The sequence below is a fragment of the Phaenicophaeus curvirostris genome, chromosome 18 (assembly GCF_032191515.1).
Source record: "Phaenicophaeus curvirostris isolate KB17595 chromosome 18, BPBGC_Pcur_1.0, whole genome shotgun sequence".
NCBI classification, from domain to species: domain Eukaryota; kingdom Metazoa; phylum Chordata; class Aves; order Cuculiformes; family Cuculidae; genus Phaenicophaeus; species Phaenicophaeus curvirostris.
The window spans coordinates 8,402,918-8,415,949 of record NC_091409.1 but is presented as its reverse complement, the minus strand read 5'-3'; the positions used below and the strand labels follow the sequence as shown (position 1 = coordinate 8,415,949).

General features: G+C 64.5%; 1 protein-coding gene across 1 annotated transcript; it reads right to left on the bottom strand.

Moving 5' to 3' along the window:
* Positions 1–5,398: 5,398 nt before the first annotated feature.
* Positions 5,399–8,464, bottom strand: TCF15 (transcription factor 15). The gene is made up of 2 exons (XM_069871619.1): positions 7,677–8,464; positions 5,399–5,826 (listed from the first exon to the last, which is right to left on the bottom strand). The coding sequence occupies exons 1-2, from the start codon at positions 8,151–8,153 to the stop codon at positions 5,752–5,754; spliced, it is 552 nt and encodes a 183-aa protein (XP_069727720.1). The 5' UTR covers positions 8,154–8,464; the 3' UTR covers positions 5,399–5,751.
* Positions 8,465–13,032: the final 4,568 nt, after the last annotated feature.

The window sequence follows — 13,032 nt, the reverse complement described above, 5'->3', positions numbered from 1 at the left end:
GCCTGGAGCCCCTTTGGAGCCTGAAGCTTCTTCTTGACAGGGTTCTATGATTCTATGTCACCTTCCCTGGAGGTGTTTAAGGCACGGGTGGACAAGGTGCTAAGGGGAATGGTTTAATGTTTGATAGGAATGGTTGGACTCGATGATCCGGTGGGTCTCTTCCAACCTGGCTATTCTATGATTCTATGATTTAAACCATAGATCAGTTAAAAAGATCAGACCAGGTAATCCTTGAGGTCCCTTCCAACCTGGCGTTCTATGATTCTGTGACTGTGGCAGGCAGGAGCCAGCCTGGCCCCCTCTGAGGCTCCCCCAAGCCTCATGGAGAGCCGAGCACAGCCACACTTCACCCCGCTTCCCTCCCAGAGTGGGAGTCTCGCCCGCGGGAGGTGCTGCTGGCCCCAGTCTCACAGCCCCTCACCCTGGCTCACTCCCATTAGGTAAAGGAGCAGCTCGTCTTGGCGGGGGTATCTCCCTCTTGTGCTTTCCTTGTATTGTACGGGCCTGGGTCATCGAGGAAATCTTACAGGTCCTTCTGCTGCCCAGTGGTCATGGGGGAAGCCCGGCCCCCTTCCCCCCATTGTCAGCGGCCGGGCTGTATCCTCGCTCCGAGCCCCGGCCCCTAAAAATAGCTCTTTGTCAGGCGATTGTTCCGACACCTTCGCGGCGGCATTGACGTGGGCTGGAGCAGGAGAGCGGTGGGGTAGGTGGAGGGGAAGGGCTGGAGGTCTCCCATGGGACCACTCTGAGCATTCACTGCTGATAACGGCTCCTGTTGTGGGGAAATGGGCTCCCGGCGCGCGGCTGCGTGCCGAAGGCCTCCCAGTGCCTTCCCGTGCCTGCTGCTGCCCGATGGTCACCTCTCTCCGACCTGTCCCACGTCTGCGCCAGACCCCCATCTCGAGGTCCCCTGCGGCGTGGGGTCCAGCCCTGCGCCCCCAATCAGCAGCCAGGACTCCCTGTGAGTCCCAGTCCTGCTCATCCCAGCGAGGCTGAGGCAGGCAGGGATCTGCCCCACGGTGGAACGGGGTTACCGGAGTGTGGGAAGGCAACCCCGATCCCCTGCCGTGTTTCCGAGGGGTTTGCAGGGCTCGTGCTGGGGAGGGGGCTGTGCTATGGCAGGACCCCTTCCAGACACCCCTGTCCCATCAGCCACCCCAGCTGCAGAAATGGGATTTTATTTCCCATGAGCGTGAGCAAGTCTGGATTAAAATAAACTCCTGGCCCAGATCTGTGCTCTGGGGTTGCAGGAGATGCTGTGTTTGCTGTGAGTGCTGCTCGCAGTCCCGCTGAGCACCCCAGCCTCAACTGTTTGGGCTGCGGGTCCCTGTGGTGGCAGCATGCCTGGCCACTGCCTGGCCCTTGGGGACATCTCCATCTCCCAGCCACACTGGCTCTTGGGGACGCTGGCCCCACTCAGCAGCTTCCCCGGGCTGCGATGAGCTCCCCGGGGCTGCTGGCCATGGGGCAGGGCACGGGGCCAGCCCCACTCTGATTACCCCCTGTGCTTTTTCCTTTTTCTTCCTTAATTTACTGAGTGCTAAATCCAAATATTACAACTTCCCCTCCGCGCTGCTGGTTACGCAGGCGGCCCCCGGCCGGGCATTGTCTTATTGTTTGCAGAGGGAAGCTCCAGCGGGAGATTAACCTGGTGTTCACCCCGTGCTGTGGCTTCACACCCTGTCCCTGCTGGCGAGGCCCAAGTCCCCGGGGACCGCAGCCGGCACGGGATCCCGGTGAGGTGGTGGCACCGGGGCTGCCTGGCAGTGTGGGTGCCCACGGAGGGGCAGGCATGGGGCTCTCCCATCCCATCCCATCCCATCCCATCCCATCCCATCCCATCCCATCCCATCCCATCCCATCCCATCCCATCCCATCCCATCCCATCCCATCCCATCCCATCCCATCCCATCCACCTCATCCCAGCCCATTGTGAGCCCATCCTTTCCTGCTCCTTCCTCCTCCCCTGCACTGGGCAGCAGATCCCTGTCTCCGTGTCCCCCTCTCCCTGTGTCCTCCTGTCCCACTGCCTCCCTGTCTCTGTGTCTGCACCTGATGCCACCCAACCCTTGGGGGTTGCCCCACAGTCCTTCACTCCGGGGCTGACGAGGCTCGGGGTGAGCTCTGACGCCCGGTCGATCGCTGCGGTTGCTGCAACAAGGAGGTTTCCTGGGCCGCAAGCGTCTGAGCTTTGCACCGGTGCTGGTGCAGGAGATGCGGGGGGCTTTGTCCTGAGCCTCCACTCTGAGGGCCCCTGAGAGGCGCAGGGAGCAGCTGAAGGGGTTGCAAAGGAAAATGCATGAGGAGGGCAGAATCTTGGGACTGAAAGTTGCCTTCATGTCCCACATCCCTGGCTGGCTACACTTGCTCAGCTGGCTCAGCCTCAGGCTTGAGTTCAGGCTTAGATTCACGCTCAGGCTCAGTTTCAGACTCACTTAGGATCAATCACAGACTCAGGCTCAGGTTTAGGCTCAGGCTTATTCTCAGGTTCAGGCTCTGTCTCAAGCACAGGGCTAGGCGCAGGTTCAAGTTTAGGCTCAGGCTCAGGCACAGGCACTGCTCAGGCTGAGGCTCAGGTTCAGTTTCAGGCTCAGGCTCAGGCACAGGGCCAGGCTGAGGTTCAGGTTTAGGTTCAGGTTCAAGCTCAGGCTCGGACAGGACTTGACCCCGCTGCCCCATCCCGATGCAACAGGTCAGGGTTTCAGCACAGCCCACGGCCGCAGGCTCTGCCAGACCCCTCTGTAGCTCCATCCTCCCACCAGATCCTCCCACATCCCCACGAGTCCACGATTCCCTTTCCAAAAGCCCCATGCAGTGTGGTGCCAGGGGTTTGGGGGTCCCATCCCCCCGTCCCTGGGGAGCCAGCTCTGCCCGAGCCCCTGCCCTGAGCTCCAGCATCTCCTGCCAGACCCAGCTCTGCTCCCTCGGCACCGCTGGGCTCGGGCCATGGGTGCAGCCCTGCTGCATTCCAGCCTCGCTGGCTCAGCAAGGTTAAACTGCCGAGAGGCTGAAATATTTGGGAGGGGAATGGAGAAGGGAAAGGGGGAAAAAAAATAATACCAAAATCTATAAAAAGAAAGTTTAAAAACACAAGTTAAAGAAAAAAAAAATACCAGGCACGGAGTGCAGCTGCGGTTCTGGTTCCAGTTCCCAGGTGATGTCAGGCCTGGAGTGTCTCCAGCCCCGGCCCCTCGGAGACGGTCTTTGTGGGTTCAGCACTGAGTGTTTTTCCTTCCTGAGACTCGGGGACACCTTCCTGTCTCAGAGAAAGCGGCCAAGAGCCTTTCCAAGGGTGTCCGCACGCAGGAAGGGGAGAGGATGGGAGGGGAGCGAGCGGCAGCGTGGTTGGGCTCGGTGCGGGGCTGCGATCCATGGGGCATCGGCCGCGATGGCCATGGCACTCGGCCCGTGCTGGGCAAAGGGGTGCCTGGCTCCCACAAGCCTGGCAGCCACCAACCCCTCTGAGTCACTGTTTCCCTCTTGTGGTGCTGGGAGGGGCTGGAATGTACTGGGACCCGCGAGCTTGGCACCCGCACATGCTGGGACCTGTGGGCTTGGCATTGGGTTGTACTGGGACCCATGACCCCAGCGCTGGGACAAGCTTGCACCCATGACCACAGTACTGGGACAAGTTTGAACCCATGGCCCCAGTGCTGGGACGAGCTGGGATGCGCGGACTCAGCTGGGATCCGTGACCCTAGTACTGGGACAAACTGGGATGCCTGGCCTTAACTGGGGCATGCTGGGACCCATGGCCCCAGTACTGGGACATGCTAGGATGCACTGCCCCAGCACTGGGATGTGCTGGATTCCCAAAACTGGGACCCGTGGCCTTTGCTTGGGGCTTGCGGGTGTCCTAGTCACTGGCACTGGGACATGCTGGGATACTGGCGCTCAGCCCTGTGACACACTGGGACCCAGGACCCAGCAGCTGAGACACTGGGACCCGTGCGCTCAGGGTTGTGATGTGCTGGGACTCACATCCTCGGCACTGGGACCCCCTGGGACCCTTCTCCTGGTGCTGGGACCTGCTGTGCCCCCAGCCCTGGGACCACCAGCCCTCGCTGGCCTCCTTGGGGGCTTCGGAGCCGCAGCTTCAAGGAGCCGATGCCCTTTCATGTGTGTTTGCAGAGCGCGGTCCCCCCTCGGCTGCCCCTGCCCCACGATAAACCCGGGGGCAGGGATTCTGTATCCTGGGCTGTTTGGAGAATCTCACGGCTGTTTGTTGGGGTCTGGGACACATTAGCCACGCTGAGAACAAACCTCTCCCACCCACCCCGGTCCCTGCCTGGGACCAGCTCTCACAGCTGCGCCGCGCTGTCAGCTCCATAAATCAAACCCGGGGGGAGGGAGCCCGGGGAGGCTCGCTCGACCGAGCAGGGGGCCAAAAGGTGCTGGTGGGCTCCCACCTTCGCCCCTTCCCCACACCAGGCCCCCACGGGACCCCCGGGATGTTCATCCCGCTCCCCGATGCTCTGGGGGGACGGGTCGGGTCTGGCCCCACAGCCCTTGGGGGCCACCCCGGGGCGCCCCAGCTGCAGCTGCCTCTGCTGCATGGGATGCGTGGGCTCGTGGGAGCTGCCACGGCACCTTTCCCAGGCTCAGCGCTCCCCGCCGCCCTCCTGAGCGGGGTCCCAGGGGGGACCCAGCCTGGGAACCCCCCGCGTCCCCAGCCGACCCCACGTAGGTGCTGCTGCCTGCAGCCTCGCCCTGCACGGCTCCGCGTGGCCATCGTGGTGGCAGTCGCAGTAGTGGGGACAATCGCGGTGCTGGTGGCAGTGATGGCGCCAGTGGTGGTGGTCGCAGTGGATGTGGCAGTTGTGGTGGCAGTCGTGGTGGCAGTCGTGGTGGTGGTGGCAGCCACAGCGGAGGCGGCGATCACGGCTGCGGTGGCAGCCACAGCAGTGGGGACAGTCATGGTGCTGGTGGCGGTGGCAGTGCTGGTGCTACTGGCAGGTGTGGTGGCAGCGGTGGTGATGGTGGCAGGCGTGGTGGTGTTGGCGGTGGCAGTGACGGTCACAGCAGTCATGACATGCCAAGCAAAGGGAAAGGCAGAAAGGCAGAGGCACCAACCCCAACCCCAGGCTGTTGCCTGGGTGCTCCTGGCACGGGGCTGGCAGTGCCGTCCCCATCTCGTGGCACGGCACAGCGCACACTGTGCTGGGGTTCCCATGGCCCTTGCGTGGCCAGAGCTGTCAGCAGGACCTGGGGACATGGGGACAGCACGTGCCCGAGGTCTCGTCCCACATAGATCCCTCTGGGGCCCATGGCGAGAGCCAGGACGGTCGCACCGGCACAGAGCAGCGGTGGGCACAGGCCTGGGGGTCCAGGGCCATCTCGGGGCCCTCCTGTGCCCCCACCGTGCCCTACGCCAGGGTGGGAGGGAGGCACCGGCCCATCAGAAAAATAAGATTTATTTTCCAAGCGGCTGCCCATGCACAACCAGTGCCCGGGGGCTGCGACGCCGTCCCCGATGCCGGCCGCACACGGGCCGCTTCCAGTCCAGCCCTGGGGTGCGCGTCCCCCTCCCCAGTCGTGCCCCACGCGGGCGGCCTCGGCCATGGGAGCGTCCTCCCGCCCCGCTGCCCGCTCCGGGGCCGGTGTCGGTGCGGTGCCAGCCTGTGGTCCCGGACTCGGCTGCTGCCACCTGGGGCGGGCAGCCCCCTCCCTCCCCGCTCCGGTCCTGGGCTGGCGTGCGCGGGCTCCGGCTGGCTCTGCCGCTGTCTCAGGCACGTGCTGCCGGACCTCGGCTCATCTCCGTGACACTCGCAGGGGTGTCACCCCCCGCACCTTCAGGCAGTTGCCCCCGAGGTCTCTCCGGTTGCCCTGCGGAGGGAGAAGGGAAAGCTGCAGGCGCTGGGGTGCCCCGGTGTGGGTGCCCCGCTCCTGCCCATTGCCGCGCCGCGCTGGCTCTGCACCCGGTGTCCTGGTCCTGAGGTGGCTCGGGGCTGTGTGGGATGGACAGACAGACAGAGCTGTGCCTGGGGAGGTGGCTGTGGGGTGGCTGCTGTGAGGGGGCACCCACAGCTCTGTCACCCTGCAGGGACACAGCCCCCTTGGCTGCTCAGTGCCACCACACTCAGAGCCACGAGCGTGGCTGGAGCTGAGCTGGGGCAGAATCATAGAATCACAGAATCACCAGGTTGGAAAAGACCCACCAGATCATCGAGTCCAACCATTCCTATCAAACTCTAAACTATGCCTCTCAGCACCTCGTCCACCTGTCCCTTAAACCCCACCAGGGAAGGTGACTCAACCACCCGCAGCCCAGGACAGACCCACAGCTATGCTGGATGAGAAGACTCAGCCCCACCTCCCAGCACACCTTCAGCCCAGTACCACCCAGTATAACCCAGCAAGGCACAGCAAAGCCCAGTGCTGCCCCGACAACTCGTCTCAGCCCCACCCAGCGTGGCCCAGCAGAGCCCAGTTCCAGCCCAACCCATTTCCAGCCTGGCACAGCCCACCATGGCCCAGCACAGCCCATTTCTAGCCCAGTACAGCCCATTTCCAGCCCAGTATGGTCCATTTCCAGCTCAGCCCCAGAGCTGGAGCCCGGCTCAGCTCCTGCCATTGACCCCAGACCCACAGGAGCTCCTGGCCCCACTGTGTCCGTGGGGTGCAGTGCTGTGCCAGCTCCCCAGCTCCGTCCACAGGGGAGCAGCGCGGGGACACAGCTCAGCCCTGTCTGGGGGTCCCAGCTCTGCCAAGGACAGGGGTCCCCCTGGGCAGGGCTGGGGAGGCAGCAGAGTCCGTCCAGCGAGGACGGGGACAGGAGCAGGAGGAGCAATTAAAAATGGAGCAACAGAAACCGAAAGACCCCCAAGAGCTGAGTGTGCCCCATGGCCACGCTGCTCGGGGTTGCATGTAGGATGACTTGGGGGGGTCTTGTGGGAATGGTGGTGGGCGTGACACCTCCTGCCCGTGACCCTGATGGGATGCCCACTGCTGCCAGCCCCTCACCCTGCACGCTGCCAGGCCCTCCCTGGGGCAGGGGCACCCAGGACCCCGGTGCGGGCAGCGGGATGGGGTCACCCTGGAGGAGGTGCCCCCCGAGCTGTGGCGTGCTGGGGTTCAGCAGAGCAGGGGTGCTGCACCACGGCCCATGTGGGAGCTGTGCTGCCACCGGCAGTCCCTGCCTGGGGCCATGGGATGGGGATCCCTGCCCTGCACCCCGATGTGGGATGTCTGCTGTGTCCTGTCTGGCTCCACCACCCAAGGGAGCTGCGTGGGGCACCTCTGCCATGGCCCGTGGGGGGCTGGCAGCTGGGGGATGGGGTCAGAGACAGGGATGGGGTTAGAGACAGGGATGGGGTCAGAGACAGGGATGAGGTCAGCCTGGGAGTTCTGAATTACCCCCTCAGCGCAGCCAAATGCTTCCCGCACTGGGGTGACTGTGTAACCCCCCGAGACATCCCGGCCCGGATGGATGTGGGGGAGCAGCCCGGCCCTCTGACGCGAGCGGGACCTGTGGGCGTGTGGCTACGAGCAGGATTTGGCTGGGAGCAGCCAAAACCTCCGACGGGGGCCAAAGCCAGAGCTTGCAGCTCTCGCGGGGACGTGCCGAGCCTCCTGCCCCACTCAGCCCCAGCAAGAGCTGCCGCCCCCCATCCCGGTGTGCCAAGTGCCCTGCCAGGCTCAGCCACGCAGGGACTGCTGCCCGCCTCGCCGCTCACCCCTTTCCGCTGGTTGCTGAGGCAGAAGGTGCAGATGCTGCGAGGCTGCTTGCTGTCCAGGTCGCCCTTGGCTCCGTAGATGGCACTGAAGCAGGGCTGCCCGTCCTCGCAGCCCTCGCCCAGCAGCAGCACGTTGGCCAGGTGGGAGATGTAGCTGGAGGCCAGGCGGAGGGTCTCGATCTTGGACAGCTTCCGATCCACCGGCTCGGTGGGGATGAGGGTCCGCAGGGCGGTGAAAGCCGTGTTGACGCTCTGGGTCCGATCCCGCTCCCGCGCGTTGGCCGCCTGCCTCTGCTTCACCATCACCATGGGCCCCGGTTTGCGCGGCAGCTTGCGGTGAGCCTCGGCACCATCGCAGCAGCCGAACGACTGGTCCGACGTGTCGCTCTCGCTCCGGTTCTCCTCGTCCTCCGAGAGGATGCTGAGGTCGGGGTAGAGCACGCGGGCGGCCACGGGGCGCAGCATGGTGAAGGCCATGGCGAGGTGCCCGCCCGTGCCCCCGGCCCTGCTGGGGGGACCCCCCGGCCTTCGGGGAGCCTTCCCCGTCCGGCACGGCTGCGATGGCCGGCTCCGGACGCCTTCCCTCTGCTGCTCCGCTCAGGCAGCTGAGCGGGACTGGGACAGCTGTCTGCGGGGGGAATCAGGATTTATAGGGCCGGGGAGGGGCTGGTGCTGGAACCCACCCCTAGCCGGCCCCCCAGCTGCCGGCCAGCGGTCAGCGTCCTCGCCAGCGGTCAGCGTCCTCGCCAGCGCTGGCTCCGGCCACCGGCCTGGCCCTGCTGCGGCACGCAGGCACCTTGCACCCAGGGCCAGGCTCTGGGTCACGCCCGTCGTGGACGCTGGCAGTGCCACAGGTGGTGCCACAGCCACCGCGTGGCCACCTCCCCGTGCCGCAGCCCTCGATGCCTGCAGAGCAAAGCCCCACTGAGTGCCAGCTTGCGGGCACTGAGGCCCCAGCCCCTGCCCCAACTCTTCCCTGCCAGCTCCTGGTGGCACACAGCGAACACGGGATGCCAGGAAGGGGCAGGTGCCTGGAAGTGGGTGGCACCAATGTGCTCCCTGCGACATTTATCGGATGGGACACCGGACCCCACCTGGGGGACACGCTGCTCCCTGCCCCGCACCGTGCCCTCGAAGTCTGTGCCCAGGAGGGTGCCCAGGGCAGCAGGGAGCAGCGAGGACGGGCACCCCCATGGGGATGCTCTACATCCCTCACCCTTCTGTCCCCAGGGCCTGGCACCCCACCTGCTCCCTGTGAGAGGGGACAGGGGACACGGTCAGGGGCACGGGCAGCGTTGCAGGCAGCCCTGCCAGGCAGCCAGGAGCGTTTCCTCCCGCCTGGGAGGAAGGTGTGTGCTGGCAGTGGAAACGGAGGCTTTTCCTGCAAGGGGACAGCTGAGCTGGCAGCAGCGGAGCCACCAGTGTCCCAGGTGAGGCTGGGGGGGCACCACCACGGTGCATCTCTATCCTTTTTGGGTGCCCAGGGAGGTTTCTGTGATCCCACTCTGCCTTCACCCCCCCAGACCCAAGCCCTACGCCCCTGAGAGCAGGCAGGAGACTTGGTGCCAGCCTTCCTCATGCAGCCGAGCAGAGCTCCCTGGTTCGGTGATGCTCTGGGCATGCAGGTCGAGCAGCAAAGGAAGAGGGCAGGACCTGGTCTTGGGGCTACTGGGGATGTGGCCCATGCCAGCTGTGATCTCCTCTGGCCACCGGCCCCACAGGCAGAGGGAGATGCTGTGGGAAATTTGTGGCAAATAATGCAAAAAGGGCCAGCGTAGGGGCTAGCCGGGGGCTACGGTAGCAGCTGTGGTATGCAGAGGGCATATGGCAAACCCCAGGGTGAAGATGTTGGTGAGGGGCCCTGTGGGACATGGGATGGGGTGGCATCATGTCCCACTGTGGCCCATGGTCAAAGCCTCATGGCTGTGGGACCGGAGACCATGAGGGGGCTCCCAGGCCGGTGGGTGCCCCTGGGGGTCACCACAGTGTCCCTGCCGGGACTGTGGCAGGGGTGACGTGCTCTCTGGCACTGGCACCAGCACCGGCACTTCTTCACTGCCCACTTGGCTAGGCAAACTGGGAGCAAATGGCCCCTCTCCCCCCGCGGGGCGCAGACAGGAGCCCCCTGCCCTGTTTTCCTTTGCCATTTGTCTGCTTGCACAGAGCCCATAAATCAGGCAGTGGGGAGAGGGGCCGGGGGGCTGGAGGTGCCACTGGGGCTGGGGGCGTGCAGGGCTGTGCTGGGTGTGCACACCACCATGGGGACGTGTCCCCGGCTGGCTCTGTCCCTTGCCACCCCTCAGTCCCGGCGAGGGACCCCAACCCTCTCCCATCCATGGCAATTGCCCTGTCTGGCTGGGGGCTGGGGGCCGTTTCTCCCCCTGCAGGGGTGCTGGGGGCAGAACTAGGGCTGGGGGAGCAGGCAGGTGCCTGCGCGGAGAAGGGAACCCCCGCTCTCACCCCAGCTCCCGCTGGGCTGTGGCAGGGGGCCCGCAGTAGCCCCCAGCCCTGACAGGAGGCAAGACGGATGGCAGGGGCTGTGTACTCAGCTGCGGCCGCCCCACACATGGCCACCAGCTGACGGGGACAGGCTAGGGGGCGAGCCCGGGGCCCCAGGGGTGATCCTGGGGGGCTCGGCCACGCGTGGGGTGTTGGTGACCTGTGGAATACGGGGCATCTCAGCCCATGGGCAGGGACGGACCTGCAGGCATCGGCGTTGGATTCGTGTGGGGTGGGTACAGACGTGTGAGAGCATGTGTGTTCATGCACACACGAGTGTGATCACGCAGCTCTATTCGTTTCTGTGCATCCATGCATGTGTTGGACTCGATAATCCGATGGGTCTTTTCCAACCTGGTGATTCTATGAGCACGTGTGCACGGCTGTGTGTATCCATACACGTGTGTACACAGATATACGCGAGTAGGGGGTGTGCACATGTATGTACTCAGCTGCACACACGTGTGTGCACACATGCGTGTGCTGATGCGTGCAACACCTCTGCGTGTGCACAGTGCCATACACAACCTCATTGCACACACGTGTGCGCCACCACCACCCTGTCAGATCCTGCACTCAGGAGGACGGACAGACAGAACGAACCCGCAGCCCTGACCAAGGGCACAAGGGGACCCACGGGAAGCGGCGCACGCTGGGCTCCCTGCCTGTGCAGCCGCCAGACGCCTGCGGATGCTGCAGCCGCTGGGCCTGGAGGACGCGCAGCAGCAGCCGGGTTTTCCTGTGCTGCCCGGCGGGCGCGTGGGACAGGGCGTGCATTCCCGTACCTGGACCCCCCAGCTCCCCCGACACCAAGGGCATCGGATCTGACTCAGGCAGGCAGCACGAGGAGCAGCCGGGGGCCGTGGCACGGCAAAACCGACTTGAGTGGGTGCCAGGACGCGGTTGGATTTGGCATCCCGGCTCTCCCAGCTGATCTGGCCACACAAACTGGCTGCCTGGGCGAGGGCTGCACAAGCAGGGAGATGGAGTGGGCAGCACCAGGTGGGTGTGCATGGTGGGCAGGGGTGCATGGGACACTGTGTGGGATGCGTGGCATGAAGGGGACATGTGCATGGAGACACAGCCCAACCTGCCAGGCATCCCCTGGTGCAGGCTGGCCAGTGGAGGGCAGCCCTGGGATTGGGGTGCTAGGCACCCCAAGGGCTGGGTTCTGCCCCCACTGGCAGGGAAATGCCCCCTGTCCCCTGCTCTGGGGAGTGTTTATCTGCGAGGTGATACTTAAGTGTAAGAAAATAAACAGGGAGCAGATGGGCCAGGGGGCCAGGGCTGCCCCCAACCCCGCGGGGCTGCTCCAGCCGTGCTGGGAAAACACTGCCGCCGGCGAGGCAAATGGATTCCAGACCTGCGGCTACGCCACCACATGTGGCTGCCAGGACGCCGGGGCTGACCCTGCTGAGCTTGAGCGAGGATTGACCTGACCTGTCCCATCCCACCTCATCCCATCTTATCACACCTCATCCCAATTGCATCCCATCCCCTCATCCTGTTCCATCCCATCCCATCCCATCTCATCCCCTCACCCCATCCCATCCCATCCCATCCCATCTCATCCCATCCCATCATCCCATCCCAGGGACCCCTCTGAGTGGGGAGAAGTAGTGAGACATCCTCGAGAGGACCGGGGTGTTGTGAAACCATTTGGGTAGCAGGAGTGAGGGCTCCAGCAAGGGCAGCCCTGGCAGAGATTGCTGCTTGCCCCCCACCCCGGATGGAAGCGGGATGTCACGGTGGGTCCCCAGGCAGCGTGGGGAGCCTCGGGCCCCCCTCTCCCCACCGGGCTGTACCTGCGGGCCAGGGCTGCGGGTCTGGAAGGCATTACACGCCTGTCGCGCGGGGAAGTCTCTCCCAGTTCCGGAGCTGGGACCCCCCCCAGCCAGCCTGGGCCGGGGGGAGCCCACAAAGCCCCTTTGTTCCTGCTCTGGAACGAATGGATTGGAAGCAGCCGGGATCGGCTGTCAGCCCGCGACACCGGAGACCCTGCGGGTCAGGCAGAGGGAAGGGGGACAGGTGGAGGGACAGAGGAATGGAGGGACGAAGGAATGGAGAGATGAAGGAATGAAGGGAGGGATGAAGGGATGGAGGGATGAAGGGAGGGATGGAGGGACAGGGATGGAGGGCTGGATGGTTGGAGGGATGGAGGGAGGGACAGAGGGATCGAGACGATGCAGATGTCGCTGGCTCTGGCAAGATCTGCTCCTCTGCTGGCAGGGGGATGTGGCACCGGCAACACTAGCTGGGGAGCAGCTTACGCTGCCTGCATGGTGCCAGCCCCGTGGCTGTGCCAGTCAGCTCTGGGGATGCTTACACAGCTCCCTGGCTGCTGCCATCAGTCCTGACTTCCAGCTGGTGGCACCAAGCAGCAGCAGCACGGGGCATCCGCAGGGCTGGCAAGGGTGTCCTGGCACTGTTTGCAGGGGTTGGGAACCTGGAAGGGTGCATCCTGCAGCTGGTCTCCCCGCTGGAAGAAGCTCATGTGGGGTGAAGGAAGAGTGGGGTGCAGGATCTGGGCAGCTTCGGTTCACCCCAGCTTGTGGGGTCCCAGCTCTGCTGAGCTGCCTCTCTCCCATCTCCCTTCGTAAAGGGCACCAACCCAAGGAGAAGGGGGCGAGCAGAGCCCATGGGAGAGGAGAAGCACTGAGGCACAGCCCAGGGCCTGGGCAAAAACCAATAGGGCACCCACTTGAGGGTCTTGTGCTGCTGCAGGAGCTGGCACATCCTCCTTTTCCCCCTCCCTGCTCTCTAACAAGAGGAAACTTTTTAGCACGCCACAATTCTTCTGAGAAATTTATGGCCCATCAGGGAGCTGCGGGCCAGGGCTGCTCTCGCCGTGAACGCT